This window comes from Gossypium raimondii, chromosome 8 (genome assembly GCF_025698545.1).
Source record: "Gossypium raimondii isolate GPD5lz chromosome 8, ASM2569854v1, whole genome shotgun sequence".
In the NCBI taxonomy this organism is placed as follows: domain Eukaryota; kingdom Viridiplantae; phylum Streptophyta; class Magnoliopsida; order Malvales; family Malvaceae; genus Gossypium; species Gossypium raimondii.
In genome coordinates this window covers 58,772,506-58,791,329 of record NC_068572.1, presented here as the reverse complement: position 1 = coordinate 58,791,329, position 18,824 = coordinate 58,772,506, and the positions used below count along the sequence as shown (strand labels likewise).

Genomic DNA, 18,824 nt, shown 5'->3' with positions numbered 1-18,824 from the left:
TTCAAGAGCTGTGCAGACCCGAATGGAGAGTGGATTTTAAATAGATACTAAGGGTGGTGAACTTTGCAGCTCACATTTTTGCTGGATCGATGAAGGGATTCCCTAATGATCCCCAAATTTTCCACGAAGCTCCTACAATGATTGCTAACCAGTTATGGATAGATGGCCAATTTTTGTTTTCTAATCCTGTTGCTAATTTATAATTGATACTCTTTCATCTCTTTCTACCAAAAAAAAAAATACAATAATTATTATTTTTTAATAAATATCACCTTAAAATAAAATTTCATATTCGATTCAATATATTTTTTTATGTATTCATAAACACTACATTAGATTTGTATAGATTTTGGATCAACTATATTAATTGACTACCTCCATTATGTTGTTAACAAATATTACTATTTTCTAGTTCAGATCTTTCAAATAATTCCCACAAGATCCAAACTCGTTTTTCTAATTCTTTGATAAAAAGCCGATAAAAATTTCTTTTTCAATTATCCCTAAAACTGAATACTTCATTCAATAATTGTTTTTGATTCAATCTGTAGAAATTAATAGAAAAAGTAAATCCCTTATAATAAGCCAATCCGGTGAGTTGTTTTATCCATCCCTAACCCGGGTCAGGTTTTCTCTTGTAATCCCTGAGGGATGCAATGGCAATGGTAACATGGACTAACGTATTAATTAGTCAAATCTTCCCAGCAGTAGACATTAGCTCCTTACTGCATAATTCACCTTGTTTCCAAACATTTAAAACCCACAAATTATTGTACAGTTTGGTCAAATTCTAAGACAATACATTCTTCAGTTTTTAACTCTTCTTTTTATGCATGTGTGTAGACTACTTCTCACCATTTAACTGAGGTTTACAGGAGCTTATGCCCCCACATATCCGCTTTTGCAGATGCTCCAAGCTAGCCACTCGCTGCATAGAAGGTGTCCGACCAATTTTGTTTCCTGATACTGATGATACTTCTGACTTCGGTTGTATATTTTCGACTGAAGATATATCCGCAAGCGCGTTATTGGTTCTCAGGTCATGTGTAGATATAGGTTTGTTTGCAGCAGCCTGATATAAGGGGTGCTTTGGGCCGTCTTGTACGGAAGCAGCAGCTTCGGTAGATGTATCGGAGGGACTTCCATCGAATGATGACATCCCCGCTGTTGATATTTCGGGTGAGGTATGGAATACAGGGCTCAAACCGGTTATTCTTTTGACGGAATCTTCAGCCATTTTCACCTAGAGAATATTAAGTACAGATAACGGTTACACCAAGCAGACATCTAAAGTTCCAGTTTTATCATCATATTAAACACTGATAACTTGAATCAGCTTTTAAGCCAAAATTTCAACCGGTTTGAACGTTGCGAAATCCAAATAGGCTCCCTATGCAGCAAGAAACTCAACTTTAAGACCAATAAATCGAAAGACTCATTTACCTTTGCTCTCAGTGTTTCAACATCAGCTTTCAGAACTCTATTGTCGACGGCTGATTCATTGTACTTTTGGCTAATGTCAGTAAGACGCTTCAATAAGGTTGCATTTTCGACTCTTAGTTGAGAAACCTACATATTAAATAATGGATTAGGATTTCTATAACTTGAAGGGGGTGAGGAAAGACGAAGATGAAAAGGACACCGAAAAACAAAAGGCACCTGTGTCTCGAGTTCGGTCAAATGAGCCTGCTTTCTTCTTCTAGAGCGCCTAGCGGACTCTCTATTGGAAAGCATCCTAAATCACCCCACCATATGGATCAATCAGTGAAAATAGAACTCAACAAAAAATGTGTTTTGAATGTCAAATGCGAACCAATCATAATTCAATGTGAACCTATCAACAATCTACGAAAAGGGTACGCAAAGGTTACCTCCTTACACGTTTTGCATCAGCTGGATCCATGTTCTCCATTGTTTCGTTCTCTCCTTCTACTTCATCATCTTCCGACATCTCTCTCGATGATCCACTTGTGCTTGGCCTCACCTGAGCTCCAATCTTCTTTTGTCCATTAACCACTGAAGGAAATCCCGACAGTGCATTACCGTTCTTATCACCAGCCCCTATATACACAATGAAACACGAATATAAAGCACATCGCCACAACAAAAAACAGTACGAAGAAGAGCTGTAAGTAAGAAATTTTAGTGATGAACCGATAATTTTAAACCTTTAGAAGTAGCTATGGATACTGACTGGGGAGTATCGGATGCCTGTGATCCGCTGTCAGCTCTAACAGCCGAATCTTGCGGTTTTACAAAAGATGCCTGTTTGAAATGCATATAAACATACCAAGTCATAAGTTTCAAGAGAGAAAGGGATTTAGATATACTTTTAACCATAGATAAAGTAACAAATATCCGGACATGGCTACCAAGATACGATCTTAGAAATTAAACATACTGGTATTTAACACAAACTCGTGACCAACACTCACACCCAGATGTGAATAATATAGCATAAGAATTTTTACTCCTTTAAAGGAAAAAAGAATTCATTAAAAAGCAACCAAACCAAGTTTATTCCAAAACCCAAATACAAGGGAGAAAGAACATGAATATCCACTATCCCATAAAAAAAATAAAACAAAAAAAATACTATTAATAGCATGAATAAGCTTTTCATGATTTATGTTAAGCTTATTCGAGGGAATATTGGTGTGTGCCTAATAAAGATATTATTTTTGTAATATTTTAATAGTTTTAGACAACCATATTCATATTCATAGCATGTACACATGTAAAAGATATGGATATTTTATATATATATATAATACGAAGATAATACAGATCTCCAGCTAACCAAAATATTTAGTAAATCATGTTAAACCTTTCCAGTACCCAGAAAGTCTAACATTAATAATAACAATGATAACGATTTTCTCGGAATATTAGACCAAAGCTAGACAACCCTAAAACACCATAAAAATTCTCAAAGTTTCAGTTTTTAGAACCTATCCAGAATTTTCAAATTATTAAAAGAAAAAAGTCTACTTTTTCATTACCCAGAAGCAAAAAAAAAATGTAATAAAAAGTAAGTCAAAAATCAGATATCCTCAATGACCTTTAACTTTTTCTCACCAACCAAACATAACCCAGAGAAGAAACAAAAATCCTATATTTTTCAAAAACAAGAAAAACCATCAGAGATCCAAACTTTTCCTTCCTCACCGTTTATTCACCCCCCTCCCAACTTTTCTAATCATCCAAACACACAAATGACAAAAAAAAAATTAGATAAATAAAGAGAGAACAAGACTTACCCTTGACATGGCAACAGCAGCACAAGCCAAGTTAAGCTTGTTCTTAAGAAAAGCTTGGTATTCATCTGAATCTACCAGAACATTGTTATTACCATTACTCTCTAAACACCCATTGTTAAACGACGCCGTTCCATTCTTCTTCTTTAGATCCCCCTCAGTCACTCCTTCATCTTCACCTTCCTTATCAACTTCCTCTCTAATAAACTGCTGAAAAGCCCATTCGGAAGCACTACGGTTCATTTTAGAACCGGACTTGTTATCGTCATCAGCGGAAGCGGAGTTGGTGGTGGCGGAGGAGGAGGAGGACGGCCAGAAGTGGTCGGAGATTTCTTCGACGGAGAAAACTCTATCCATTATGTGTTTGTGTGTTTTGGCGTTGGGGGCTTCGCTTTCGTCGTTTTATTTATGTTGCTGATTCAGATTCGAGTCATAAAGATTGGGATTTACAATTTTCTCTTTTATTTATTAATTTAATTTTATTATTTTTGGTAACGTTGACTGTGGGCCCATCGAAATTTACTATATGGATAAGGTGAGAATAAATTTAGGTCCTCCCGTTTGTAGAATTCTTTTGGTGCAACCATTAAATGCTCATTTATATCTATATTCCTAACTGAGATGATTTCATGGATTAATTGGTTAATAATTCAGTTAAAAAAATATGAAAACATTTTCCTTTTATAAATGAATTTGTACTATTTTAAAAATATTTTTTATATAGAAAATAAATAATAATAATATTTGAACATATCTCTTTAATATTTTATATTTATACTTTATCATTCAACCAAAACTTCGTTTTTATTTATTTAATTTTATAAATATATATATGTTAAATAATAATTTTGCTTTTCATCTACAGTATGGATACATCATATAGAGACAGAGAAAGAGAGATTATCTGAAATTGAATGAGTTGGTGTCACTCATAAATTCGGTCTTAATTTTATTGTAAAATTATCAAAAATTCATTTTAGAATCATAAGATTTAAACCCAATATACCATATTTTTACTATCTCAATTTTACCATTTTATCCTTAAAATAAAAATATTCTATTTAGGCCCTTAAATTAATAATAATAAAATTTTGATTTAATCCTCTAAAATTATAAAGATATAAACAATTAAAATGATGAAATTTCATTTTACTGTAATAAAACAATACAATTTAATTTCGACCCAAAAAATTTGAACATGTATATATTTATTTTGTTTCGTAGGCTTTTAATTTTTTTTTATATTGCGCAAATTGCTTTAGTTTTTCAAATTTTAATATTATTCAAAATTACATGTTTTGAATTAATAAATAAACAAATTATTATTTTATATATTAAAAAAAAAGGTTGTTTGGTTCCACAGTACAAGGAAAGTGAACAAAAAAAGAATGTTTGCAACGCAAGGAAAGAAGAGGATTTGTAAAACACTACTATTGGATAGGAAGGAAGGAATAGGCCTCCTGGCTCCTTGAGATGCGGCGTTTATTATTTTCTTTTGTGGATAAATACTGTTTTGGGCCCACAATTTGGTGGGGCCCATTTATCCACCTAAATCTCAAACACGCCCCTTCTCAAAAAAAAAAAGAACATCTTTTTCTTTTTAATCTGTTTGTTTAATGCTTTTTATCTAAAGGTGAGTTTGGATGGGCGGTGCGTTTACCTGTAGGGTGAGAGAAAAAGTAAGCTAAACGCATTGCACCGCACCCAATCGCCGATCCAAACCCACCCTAATTCTTCTATAACTAAATTTGTTTAATCTTTGCCAATTAAGTTTTAGTTCGATTGGCATGGGTATTATTGTCAATATAAGAGGATGTGAGTTTGAGTACGCTGAACCACATGATCTTCTTATTTATGGGTTGAAGAGGAAAACAAAAATTGAAACATTAAATTTAAAGGGATCAAATTTCATTTATTTTATTGATTAGCACGAATCTAAAATTCTTTTAGAGGGATCAAAATTGAATTATAAATTTTTGAGATGTCAAATATAGATTTTATCGTGTATTATTTTATGATTTTGTGATATTTTAAGGATTAAATAGAATATTTTTTTCATTTTTAAAGGGCCAAAGCGTAATTAATTTTGGGCAAATGACCAAAAAAAGTCTTTTTTTTTCAAAAATTACCGAAATGGGCCAATTATTTAATTATTTACCGGAATGGTCCATTTTCCACGAAATCGCGTCCATGTCAGCGCGATGTCAGGGTACGCGCCAGGAAATCGCGTCCACGTCAGCGCGATTTGCTTACGTGGACAGAAATTGCTCCCTCTAGGACGCGATTTGCTGACGTGGATGAACAGTTTCTCATTTTTAGCTTGGAAAACTTTGAAAGGCTATAACTTTTCGCTCGGTTGTCCGATTGAGACGATTTTTTTTTATTTCGAATAACTTTTCGAGATCTACGCGCTGACAAACAGCTGAAGGCGGTTTGCCACACTTTTTGTCGAAAAAGATCCCTTTTTGCCCCTAAATTTTGATTTTTTCGGTTCAAAATTAAATTTTGAAACATTCAAATCATTATTTTCCTTATTTATTTGAAGTAAACACCGGATTTTTTTTACAGAATTGTTGTATTATTTCTTCTGATTTGACACGTGTATGGAATAGGTTCGATAAATTGTTAGAACGTAAGTAATATAATTAAGATAATAACAGTATTTTTATAATATATCAATTAATTAGTTTAGCTTAGTTGGTTAAGATGCTTGCTCTTTTTCCTTAGTATCTTGGTTCGAATCTTGTTGGTAACAATTTTAAATCTTTTTTGAATCAATAGCAACAAGTATAAAAAAGATTCAAATGACACATCACATTCCTCAACAGTCAACTCTTTTAGCATAGAAAAGGAATTCTTATGAAATTTGTTGTGCCATATCCTCTTTGCGTTCCTCAAATGGCAGATTGTGATTTTCTCCAAGTTAGGAAAAGCAACCTGCATAATGATAGAAAGTGCTAATTACAATTAGAAATAACTTATATAAAATGTTAGCTCATCGATGCTTAGGCAAAGGCATCGGTAACTCATATAATTAAGACAGTTAGAATCATTGGTCGTTTGAGAAGAACTTAAATGAATTTAATATAAAATTATATTCAGTTGACTTTTCTGTACATAACTATTAACATATACACACACTACAAATAATGATTTGAATGTTTCAAAATTTAATTTTAAATCGAAAAAATCAAAATTTAGGGACAAAAAGGGATCTTTTTCGACGAAAAGTGCGGAAAACCGCCTTCGGCTGTTTGTCAGCGCGTAGATCTCGAAAAGTTATTTGAAATAAAAAAAATCGTCTCAATCGGACAACCGAGCGAAAAGTTATGGCCTTTCAAAGTTTTCCAAGCTAAAAATGAGAAACTCTTCATCCACGTCAGCAAATCGCGTCCTAGAGGGCGCGATTTCCTGACGCGTACCCTGATATCGCGCTGACGTGGACGCGATTTCGCGGAAAATGAACAATTCCGGTAAATAATTAAATAATTGGCCCATTTCGGTAATTTTTGAAAAAAAATGGCTTTTTTGATCATTTGCCCATTAATTTTCTCTATTAATTTATAATTTAATCATTTATAAAAAATTATAATTACAATTTTTTTTTAATTTTGAAAGGTCAGAACTTGCCGGCCCTATTGTATCCACTCCTGAAGTATAATTTATAAACTCATTAATATTCAAAAATTTAAATCTCTAAAATTAACTCGACTCGTGAATAGGGGTGAATCCAAAAACTATTTTTTTGGTAGAAATTAAATTATATATTTTTATGATAGTAAAAATTTAATTTCACCATTTTAATAGTTTATATATCTTTATAATTTTTAAAGGATTAATTTTTTATATTATTAGGGAGACTAAAATGCAATACTAATTTAAAATTTTATAAACTATAAAATATTTAAATAAAAATTTTCTATTTCGGAAGACCGGATCCCTGCCAGCCCCTTGATACACCCCTTGAACATATTTATATTTTTAAAAAGATTTTAGTAAAATATATTATTTGGAAAACAAAACAAACATGTTGGGCCTATAAAGGTATGTTAGTGGGTGTTGGTGTTTACCATTAAAAAAAAAAGATGGAAATTGTGGTGAGTAAAGCTTTAATTGAAAGATTTCCCTTTGCAATTTTGAAGGGGCAACCAACCTTTTTTTTTTTTTTTTGCAATGAATGGTTATATTGCTCCAAGTACTTTTTGGTCCTTATCATTCTTCAACTTTTAATTCCAATCATTTTAGCTTCCAATCAATACATATATATATGATTAAAGTTTTAATAATCATTTAATTTTGAATATCTCAAATATATAAAAAAGAAGTCTAATAATTAATATTTATAATGATTTAAAAATAAAATCGATGGCATGTATCAATTAAACTGAAAATAGATGATTTATTCAATTTGATTGATCTCTTAACATCAATCATATTTGAATCAATAAAAAACAATTTAACCGTTAAAATATTAACTGGACCAAATTTAGTTTTTCTATTAAAACCCAGTTCATTAAATCAAGAGTAAACTCTCAAAATAGTCGTTTTATTTCTTCATGTTATATTTTAGTCATTGAGCATTAATTACCATTTACGATGTAAACCGACATAACACGTCAAATCATCATTTCAAATAAAAATTTTAAATTAAGTTATACAATTAATCCCTATAAATTTTTTTATTTTGAGCAATTTTTTCTTTTTACTAATATTACTCTTGTCACACGACCAAGAGTACTAATGTTTAATATTTGGATATAGTGTGATGAACTCTTATTTTTAAAATAGAATAAAAATAATTCGGTCATAATAGTGCGACTTATGCCAGTTTATGCCCTTTTTGTTAAGGCTATTTTATAATTAAACAAACCATGATTACCCTTGAGCTTATCTGTTAAACAATAATTAATCATTTTAGTTATCAGAATTGACTTGTCTCCAACTCAATATAAGGTCATGTTTATCTCTTATGTTACTCCAACTCTTCCTATTCAGACATAAATATAAGAATCTGATTTTTTAATATATATATATACAGTAACGGTACTTATAACATACCATAAACTCTAAATCCTAAATCCTGATAACATACAATCCATTAATATAGTACTTTCCGAGCATAACTATAACCCTAAGAGCTAAGAGTACGATCGACACGGATATGTTATCTTTATACTGAGTAAGTGTCGAACACGAATGTCAAACATGGGTGCTTTAAGAAAAATAAAGCCAGCGGAATATTTAGCATGAGATTTGGGGCTTCAAGAAATCATAAAATTAACAACCAAGCACAATATGAGCTACAACTAGAACAAAGAATGGGCTTCAATGGGAATATAAAAGAACAATCAGCTTCTTCTGGGATTTTGGCACCCAATAAGTACAAGAAACACAAGAGGTAAATAAACACTTAAACAACAAGATAACTCGAGCTGCACGAGTGGAAAAGATCAATCACAGCGAAAGTACAGTCATGATGGTGTATGATGATATGCCGGAGCATTTGGAGATACATTGATTGTGCTATTACTATAATGGGGATTTGATTAAGCATACCGGTGGGACATCATCATTAACGCCTTCCTGACGCAACTGATTCAGCAGAAAAGAGATACTTCACACGGGAGAGAACGGAATCATGAGCAGGGTCATAAGGATGATCTTTGGAAGGGATTTCCAGAATTGCAGGAACCGGCTTATTGTAGCTATCAACTAGAAACCTTATCATGTTTGCAACCTAATAAAGTGGAACAGGTGTTAACTTGCTGAAATGATGACAGCTTTGGAGTAAACCTGAAAATAGCAATGCATCCCGGAATGATAAAATACTAGCACATATAGTTTAACAAGCCACTATCAAACTTCTTCTCGATTACCGTTTCACCACAGCTAAGCAGGTGACTTTCCATGATTCTAAGAAGCATGGCATTGAGACTACAATAATGAGATCACGCAAGATGAGTTTTAAACCGAAATATGTGGCAATAACTTACATATTGACTGATCAAAATAATTGCAATATCCTCCCTTGTGGTGTAGTCTTTGAATGTATCTTCAATTGCTTTCACTGTTGTTTCTGAGTCAAAATATCAAATTATTAGCTTTAAGAATCAAGGCAGATAGAAGTCATATATTAAAAGCTTTGAACATAAATACGACAATAGGATGAACATTCGCAGCATTGTGAAATATAAATGGTAGGTCCACCATCTAACATTCTTCCTTATGAAACCATACTTTTCCAGAACACTTCAAAGTAAGCATCCAAGAATGCATATCAAGCTAAAAAACACCCCTTTGTGAGTTATGAAAAGGGTAAGACAAGTGAATTATACCTGACAACGTAAACTTCATGGAAGCTTTGTGATCAATTCGATGCCACAGAAACAATTTAACTAGTAGGAGTTTTCTTGGCTTATGATGATTAATGATCGAAATGTGAATGTTCAACCTATGTTATTCTGACTATTCATTTTCCCTTAAGTGCTCAGGTCAAAATCCTCAGTCCAACACATTCAAATATCGACATAGGATAAGATACTCCAAATATATATATATAAAAAAACCCTTATCTAGCATTCAGCATAGACCCCTTCATCATTCATCTTCGACCGTGAAGTACCAAAATCTAACTCCTACTTAGCTCCAGTCAGCTAATAGAGTAGTTATAAACATTGCAAGGGATCATAAAAAAACAACTGAGAAAATTCAATAAAATTGTAAAAAAAAAAAACTTTAAACCAAAATTCATACTTGAATCAACGATTAGATAGTTTGTTTTTCTCCTTAAATCCACATTTCCAACTCCAGCCATCAAAAATCCAGTTACTGTATCCTACACCATATATTAAAAAAATAAAAATAAAAAACAAAATTATGCTAAAATAATACAAAATTTTGAATTAATTTCCGTTTATGATTTACCTCATCAGCAATCATGGCAATTAGTGCTGAATTGCTTGTCGGAATTTGAGCTCTTCCCGCCATTTCTTGAGGAAAAAAATATCTATTAATCACCGAACGTATTTTTTTAGTGGCTGCCGTTCAATTCTACGAGCTAGATTTGTTAAACAAAGGCCAAAGATTTTTTTTTTTTCTCAATTTCCTACTGCTCGATTTTTCTGAGAATCCAATATTGCCTAAATAAATCTGGTAATATAAACGATTCATAATAAGGAAAACTTTTAAAAACAAACAAAAGTTTAAAGATCAAACCTTTTTCCGGAGCTTCGTCGGATCCACGAGGGAGACAGAGAAAACTTAATTTCTTTTATATGATCGAAACTCTGACACCACTTTTTCTTGGAATTTTTTTGGGCTTAAAACTAAGCCCTAAAATGAATTTTCTTGGGCTTTTTGGTGACAGTCTCATGCTTAAATGACTGTTAAATTTAGATAAATTATTAGGATTAATTGCATCAGCGTCCTTGAACTATGATATTAATTGATTTTGAAACTTCAAAATATTCTTATTGAGATATTAAAGTATCAATATCATATAAGTCAAGTCATTCTGTTAGCATAGTCTCTGGCTTAGACATTGAATATCTAGCTCAGATTTGATATTGGGCTTATTTAAAACATGTAGATTAAATTTTAAACACATTTGTATATACTGTACATAGATAATTTGTATCTATCATGTTAAAAGCCAAAAATCAAGTTAAAATCTAAAGTAAACTACACCCAAGGTTCTTAAACTGTTAGCAATTTTATGTTTTAGTTACTCAACTTTAAAAAATTACAAAATAGTCACCGAACTATTTGGACATTTTCGTTTAAGTTATTGAACTATTCAAAAGTTTTTATTTAAGACATTGGGCTATTAAGTTTTTTTTAAAGTCCGACTAGCAAGCTTTAAGTGACGATTCAAGGATCGTACAGTGGATCAGTACCCATTATCAAGTAGGACATACCTTAAAGCCAAATCAATCTAACAATTAGTTTCAGAGATTGGAGAAGAAAGTTGTTTGGATTTTATTTCAAAGATTCATGATGTTGAAAATCGTTTAATGATTTTAACAGCTCAGTGACTAAAATAAAAAATTTTTAATAGTTCAATTACTATTCTGTAACTTTTTGAAGTTAACTTACTAATAGTTTAATGACATTGAGCGTAGTTTACCCTAAAATTTAAAAGGATTATTTTCCTTTTCTTAACATGTCTCATCCAAATTGTACATGTAATATTTGTTAGTGTTTAAATTTTGATCAGTGTGTTTTAAATATGTTGAATTTGATTTTAGAACCAACATTTAAATTTTGTTTGATATGAAAGATATGAAATTTGTTAATCAAGTGGTTAATATTCCTAACCACTTTCTTACTTTAGAACTTAACCGTTAGATTGAGAAAACTTTTCTGTCATCCATGCCAAGCTGAATCTTAATACATAAACTCACAATTGGTAAAATACTAATACTTCGAATATATGCCATTTTCTTCCTTTGATTTGGCAAGTCTAACTATTTACTAACACAAATTATAATCACACTTCCATCAAGATTTTATTGAGTTTTTTTATAAAAATATATCATAAATTAATTAATTAGAAAAATAAGATCGGAACAAATTAATTATGAAAATAGGGTGTTTGTTACAATAATTTTTGGTGTTGCTTGACATATTTGTGACACCAATAAACTTAAAAAATATATTAATAAGGAAAAAAATTGAAAAAGTAAAAGTAAAATATTTTTTAATTGATGCTGCTAGTGTGTCAAGCGACACTCCCTTAATTAAATAAAAAAGATATAACTTTAAGGATTAAATGCAAGGAAAAGGCATTAAGATATTAAATGCAGAGAAAAAGCTTTTCTCTGGTGTGGGAACCACAAATCAATATATTATTATTATTATTTTCACTATTTCAATATTTTGTTTTTCCTATCAAATTTTATTTTTATAAATTCACTCGGTGTCACCAGTGTGTCAAGCGACACTATATTTTTTTTTTCATTTTTTCAGTTGTTTTTGTCATTTTTTTAAGTTCATCAGTACCACCAATGTGTTAAGCGACACTCAAATACTCTATTTTCGTAATTAATTTGTTATCCGCCCAATTTTTATAATTAATTAATTTTTAATATTATTTTTATAAAAAGACATTTCTTGTATATGTCCAAAAACAATTGCCTTATTACCGTACAAATATGTACTCTTTTTCTCTATCACACTCTCCCTCACACACAAACATATTAACACATCAAAACATGTAAAAATAAGTATATTATTATTATTATTATTATTATTATTCAATATTTCAATTTTTTTGGAAAAATAAGTATTCCCTTTTTTTGTTTTTTTAATATTTGTGCCTTAAAATTTCAATATTATTATTCTTGTCTTCGGGTAAAAAAAACAAACAAACAAACAAAAAAAAAGTCATAATTTCCTAGTAATTTCCTTGGGTCTCAAAACCAAACAAAGGTTTCACCTTCTGGGAATTTTCCTCCCATCCAACCCATTGCCAACAATTTCTCAGAACTTTATATGTCATGTGCTGATATCATGTTTGTGCTGCAATCATGCTTCTACTATTAGTTTGATAGCTTATACTATAATACAAATTATTGATATAAACGTAGTCTTGTCATTTAATATTTTTTATTATATCTTTTACCAACATTATTAAAATTGCTAATAAAATATTTAAACTTGAAAAAGAAAGAACCCCATTAAAAAAAGTGGTAAAAAATATCATAAAATAATAATTAAAATGGACTATACAACAAAAGAGATATCCTTGAAAATGAAGCGGGACTAATTGAAGTAATTCAACCCAATCATTGTACGTTCCTTTGAAATTTTTATTTCATTTCATTCGTCATTTTATTACCAAACAATCAGATAACCTAATTTGTGACATCATATTCTTGTATGTCTCACTCTTCGTAAGAAATTTCCTAACTTTATATAATATTAGACATCATAACACACATGTTTTTATTAGGTTAAGGTGTCAAGTAGGTACGAGTAATTTAATTTTTATCTATTTCAAAGTAAGTAACTAAGGACAATTAATTATGGTGTTAATGTCTTTCATCAATTGTACATATTTTTCCGTTTTGGCCTTAATTCAAAAAATTTAACCTCAATATTTTATACAAATGTTGTGTGATAAATTTGTTAAATTAGGACCAAATTGACAGAATGTGTAAACTTTAAGAGCTGAATTTGTTATTATACCAATAAAAAATGTCCAATTGATAGGAAACTTTGTTCATTTTTTTAATCGATAGGGGATTAAATTGCTTTGGTTTTTTTTGTGAGGGACTAGTTTGTTAAATTTCAAACTTGTGAGGGATTGGAGAGGTTTTTATTGATAAAATTATAACATTTTGAAAAGTTTCAAAGTGAAAATTCTTAATTAAAAATTATTATATTTTCAAATACTAGTTTATATATAAATATTAATTTCTTACTTGTTTAATGCATGAATTAATTATATGTATTAATTAAAATACAATTTATTTTTAATTCAATACTAGAAAATTAAAATAATTGATGCCATAGAAAAAGATGGAAAGTAAGAACATAGAAAAAGTTTTAAAATAATTTTTCCAATAGTTGTGGGCATTTATATATATATTTAGAATTTTTAAAATTAAAATTTAAATATCTAATTATCTTAAATTTAAATTGAATTATAATGATAATTTTAAAAAATCTAATGATAACAAATTTAAATATTAAGATAAATAATATTTATACTTATGGTAATATTATTTACTTTGATGGTAAATTTTATACTTAAAATTTTAAATTTTATTTATTTAAAATTATTAAAAAAATAATTGTTCATATGTTATCCACATTAACTTTGATTCTTATAATATATATGATTATGTGTTTCAATTTTCCCATTTTAATTAATTTTCAAAAATTGTGTAAAAAATTTCAAAAGGCTTTTTTGGATTAGCTCCAATAAGATTAAAAATAAATAAAAACTCATGTGGCAGTTAAATAAATTGTATAATAATAAATTTAATTCTTAACTTTTACATATTATATCAATTTAGCCATAATTTTAAAAATTTAATCCTCAAATTTTACGAATATTCTCAAATTGATCCTAATTATAAAAATTCAAAAAATATAAAAATACATAAATATTTTAAATATATATAAATAAAAAAATATATTCAAGAAAATATAATAATAAATATAAGATTTTATCAACGATTGGTGATTGATTACCGAGGAGGACTAACAATGAGATCAGGAATGAGATGGATCCTGTAACATATGCTTAACGTCTTGATTTGATTGACAATCTCCAACAAAACCAGCTTCTTCAAGCTCCCATGTCAGACTACAACTATCAAAATTCCCAGCAAAATTATGCATTAGTTTCGTAACCAAATTATGAACATTGCAACCCAGATCTAATGGTTCCACAATTCAATTTTCCAATCAATCGATAATAGCCTAGATTCGATGAGTAAAACTCAATTCGATTAGAAAAAATTAAAAAATATTTTAAATTTCAAGTTAATCGAATTGAGTTATTCGAGTCAACTCGAATAAGTAATACGAGTTTTGAGTTTGAATCGAGTTGAATTTTACAATTCGAATAACTTAAAATTTTGAATAATAGTCTGGTGTAAATACCATTTTGTTCCCTGACAATTTTGAAAATGAGCAAATTATTCTCTCTCTCAATAAAAATTACAAAAAAAAATCAACATAATTTCTAAAAATTCAAATTTTTTAAAAAAGTATAATAATTTTTAAAAAAATTCTAAATCATATATAAAGACATTAAAATTTTTAAAATGTTCTAAAATTATAATTTAGAGGACTTGAATAACATAATTAATTATTCAAGTTTATCATACTAAAGTATTTTAGTTTTTATTATTTTCTTTGAAAAAGTTACTAAATATATATGGTTTTAAATTTATACACTCTAACATAGAATTAGTTATAGTGTAACAATATTTTAATTTGACATGTTTAATTCATTAATTTAACTCGATTTGATTCGACTTGAATTTCATTTCACTTAACTCGATTAGAAAATTTTAAATCGAATTAAGATGAAAAAATATAACTTATTTACTCGATTAACTCAAAAAATTTTAACTTGATTCAACCAACATTGACCCCTACCTTCATCAGCTACATTCACCACATTCACCAATGTCAGCAATACTACCAATTACAAGATTCAAGAGGCTGCTAAAGTATAAAATTCCAAAGGAATCAACTTGTAAATTTAAAATTATTATTATATTTTTTACAAATAAATTAGAAATGACAAATAAATTTGTTTTGATATTATGGTTAAAATAAAAAACTTTCAAACTTTGTTTTTCAATTCTTATCTTAAATTTGCTAATGTTCTCTTACATCAAGTTCTCTCTCCAAATCTTTTCATTTGAATTGGAGATAAAATGGTAAAAAAGAAAAATTAGAGACTAAAAATAAGCAGTAAAAAAAAACATTAATGGCCTTTGTCTCTCTATTTATAGGAGACCGTCACATGCTTCACAATCCATTCCCCTCATCTCCTGTCTCTGTTTTGCTCCCATTTCTTTCTTCAATTATCTTTTCTCTTCAAAGATTTCAACTGTTTTCTCAGGTAAATATCTCTGCTGGCTTTTCCTTGCTTTCTCCCCTCCAAAATACTCTGTTTTTGCTTTGTTTATGAGTTTAATATTATTTGGTTTCTCAATGCTTCTTTTCATTATTTATGGGTGAACTTTTTCCGGGTTTGTTTTAAATTCCATGTTTGTTTACCCTTTGCTTCTCATTTTTGGATTCTCTACCCCTATGCTTAGAGGTTGAGGATTTTGTTTTTATGGTGCTTTAGTTACTGCTATTAGTGAACAAAATTTTGGGTTCATAAAGATTTGCTTGTCAAGATTTTCCTTTTTAAAATTTGGTGGATTTAAGTTATCTGTTTCTTTGATTTTTGTTCTGAATTAGGATTTTTTTGGTGAATTATATGGATGATAATGTAAAATTTTTCAGCTAATTTGGATTTACTAGATAAAGTAATATATATATAGAGAGAGAGAGATAGATAGATAGATACATGAAAGCTTGAATTTTTATATTTATTTTGTACTATATAAGTTGTGTAAATTTTCTTTCCTTTACTTCTGGGTTTGTTTGATTTACTCTTTTAAGATTGTTGTAGCTTTCTCAACTTGTTATTTTCATTTTGATCTTTGTTTTGTGATTTTTTTTTTCATTTCCAAATGGTCATTTCATGATGTTATGCAGTATTAATTTGGTGTTTTATTCCTTCAAAAGTATAGCATAAATTGTAAATTAATAGATGTTTTCAATTGAGCATATGCAGAATGGGAAGTACCGATGGGACCAGCTATGGTGCTTACACCTATGATGCCCTGGAGAGGGAGCCTTACTGGCCATCCGAGAAACTTCGAATTTCCATCACCGGTGCTGGTGGCTTCATCGCTTCGCACATCGCTCGACGTCTGAAGAGTGAAGGACATTACATCATTGCTTCTGATTGGAAGAAGAATGAGCACATGACAGAAGATATGTTCTGTCACGAATTCCATCTTGTCGATCTTCGAGTGATGGAAAATTGCTTGAAGGTTACCAATGGAGTGGATCATGTTTTCAACCTCGCCGCTGATATGGGTGGCATGGGCTTCATCCAGTCCAACCACTCGGTCATTATGTACAACAACACAATGATCAGTTTCAACATGCTCGAGGCTGCTCGAATCAGTGGAGTTAAGAGGTTTGTTTGGATTGGTACATCGTATCATATGATTGCCTTACATTCATTGCAATTCCACTAAGTTTACAGTTTGTTTAAACTCAATATCTTGGTATGTTTAGGTTTTTTTACGCCTCCAGTGCTTGTATCTATCCTGAATTTAAGCAATTGGAAACTAATGTGAGCTTGAAAGAATCCGATGCCTGGCCTGCTGAGGTTTGTGACTCAAAGTCATTAAATACCATCCGGTAATCTTATGTTCTATTAGTTAATCCAATATAACTACTGATTGTCGTGTTTTAAACCTTGGTTTTAGCCACAAGATGCTTACGGCTTGGAGAAGCTTGCAACGGAGGAGTTGTGCAAGCACTACACCAAAGACTTTGGAATTGAATGTCGCATTGGAAGGTTCCACAACATTTACGGCCCTTTTGGAACTTGGAAAGGTAAACCCATAGTTTTGATGAGTGCTTATGTATTTTTTTCGATTTTGGAACTTACTAATTTTTTTTCTTCGTTTCCTTGTATCCATGTTAATAGGTGGAAGGGAGAAGGCTCCAGCTGCCTTTTGCAGAAAGGCTATTACTTCCATTGACAAGTTTGAGATGTGGGGAGATGGTCTTCAGACCCGATCTTTCACTTTCATTGATGAATGTGTTGAAGGTGTACTTAGGTAAGTTTTTGGGCAATTTTTGAAGCTCCTGCTGAAACTCATTTTACACAACAAATTTGAAGGGAAAAACCAAAGGGTTTGCTTTTAGTAAATGTTAATCTGCATGGATTTGGCTTATAATATAAACATTGGAGGAATCAAATAGGGCATATTTTCTGGTTTCATAGTTTGCTATGCTAGTTGAGTATGCTATTTGGGAAATTATGATTTTGGTGATTAGAATTTAAATTGTGTACTGTATTTTATGCTTTAGAAGAAAAACTTTTAGATACTTGTTTCGGCATTTACTAGCCGCTTGAGTTCAGTTTGAGATTTGCTAATAGTAATCAACCTTTCTCTATATTATGCATTCAGATTGACAAAGTCTGATTTCCGTGAGCCTGTGAACATCGGAAGTGATGAGATGGTTAGCATGAACGAGATGGCGGAGATTGTGCTTAGCTTTGAAGATAAAAAGCTTCCAATCCACCATATCCCCGGTCCAGAGGGTGTCCGTGGTCGTAATTCAGACAATACATTGATCAAAGAAAAACTTGGTTGGGCCCCTACAATGAGGTTGAAGGTAACTGAATTATGTTATCCCCACATGATTTTCCCAGTTTAAAAAGATTTTTATGACCTGATTTTGGAAAATGGTTTTGCTCCATTTCCGGTAGAGTAAAAACGTCTGAAGTCATTGCTTTTGGCTGGTTATTATTACCTAGTTTCATTCAGTTCCTGATTCACTTGTGACACATCTGATTTTACTGTTTTTATAGGATGGGCTGAGAATTACATACTTCTGGATCAAGGAACAGATTGAGAAAGAGAAGGTTCAAGGCATTGATCTATCTGTTTACGGATCATCTAAGGTGGTAGGAACCCAAGCACCGGTCCAGCTCGGGTCACTTCGTGCTGCTGATGGCAAAGAATGAAGTAAACTTGCTTTGGAACCAAGTTTTATTATGATATAGCTATGCTAGTGGCATTGAATCCAAAAAGTATCAACCAATATCAGGTAAGATTATTTATTTTGTCGTATTTAGTTTGTGCACTATGATCTTTGTCCAAGGGGAAGCTTTTATGTTTCCACTGTATCCAAAATAGCTTGCTGTTGTAAGTTGATATGCTTAGGCTTTTATAGCCTTTATATAATAAAATTTCTTTCTGCATTTGAGTATTGGATTCATAATGACTTTTGTTTCTCAGTCCT

At 30.6% G+C, this 18,824-nt stretch overlaps 3 protein-coding genes across 4 annotated transcripts; 1 reads left to right on the top strand and 2 right to left on the bottom strand.

Moving 5' to 3' along the window:
* Nucleotides 1-722: 722 nt before the first annotated feature.
* On the bottom strand, nt 723-3,660 carry LOC105792584 (light-inducible protein CPRF2). Its single transcript, XM_012621222.2, has 6 exons — nt 3,261-3,660; nt 2,169-2,265; nt 1,872-2,061; nt 1,660-1,735; nt 1,444-1,569; nt 723-1,243 (listed from the first exon to the last, which is right to left on the bottom strand). The coding sequence occupies exons 1-6, from the start codon at nt 3,612-3,614 to the stop codon at nt 845-847; spliced, it is 1,242 nt and encodes a 413-aa protein (XP_012476676.1). The 5' UTR covers nt 3,615-3,660; the 3' UTR covers nt 723-844.
* A 4,904-nt stretch (nt 3,661-8,564) lies between these two features.
* Nucleotides 8,565-10,565, bottom strand: LOC105792582 (V-type proton ATPase subunit F). 2 transcript variants are annotated; one of them, XM_012621221.2, is made up of 5 exons: nt 10,473-10,565; nt 10,182-10,246; nt 10,011-10,092; nt 9,251-9,333; nt 8,565-8,994 (listed from the first exon to the last, which is right to left on the bottom strand). In XM_012621221.2, the coding sequence occupies exons 2-5, from the start codon at nt 10,242-10,244 to the stop codon at nt 8,830-8,832; spliced, it is 393 nt and encodes a 130-aa protein (XP_012476675.1). In that variant the 5' UTR covers nt 10,245-10,246; nt 10,473-10,565; the 3' UTR covers nt 8,565-8,829. The 2 variants fall into 2 exon arrangements, with proteins under 2 accessions (XP_012476675.1, XP_012476671.1); XM_012621217.2 differs by having other exon boundaries at nt 10,182-10,263; nt 10,473-10,558.
* Nucleotides 10,566-15,678: 5,113 nt separating this feature from the next.
* LOC105792573 (GDP-mannose 3,5-epimerase 1) lies at nt 15,679-18,783 on the top strand. The gene is made up of 7 exons (XM_012621207.2): nt 15,679-15,843; nt 16,570-16,980; nt 17,082-17,175; nt 17,276-17,405; nt 17,500-17,632; nt 17,987-18,194; nt 18,391-18,783. Exons 2-7 carry the CDS (start codon nt 16,571-16,573, stop codon nt 18,544-18,546), a joined length of 1,131 nt encoding a protein of 376 aa, XP_012476661.1. The 5' UTR covers nt 15,679-15,843; nt 16,570; the 3' UTR covers nt 18,547-18,783.
* Nucleotides 18,784-18,824: the final 41 nt, after the last annotated feature.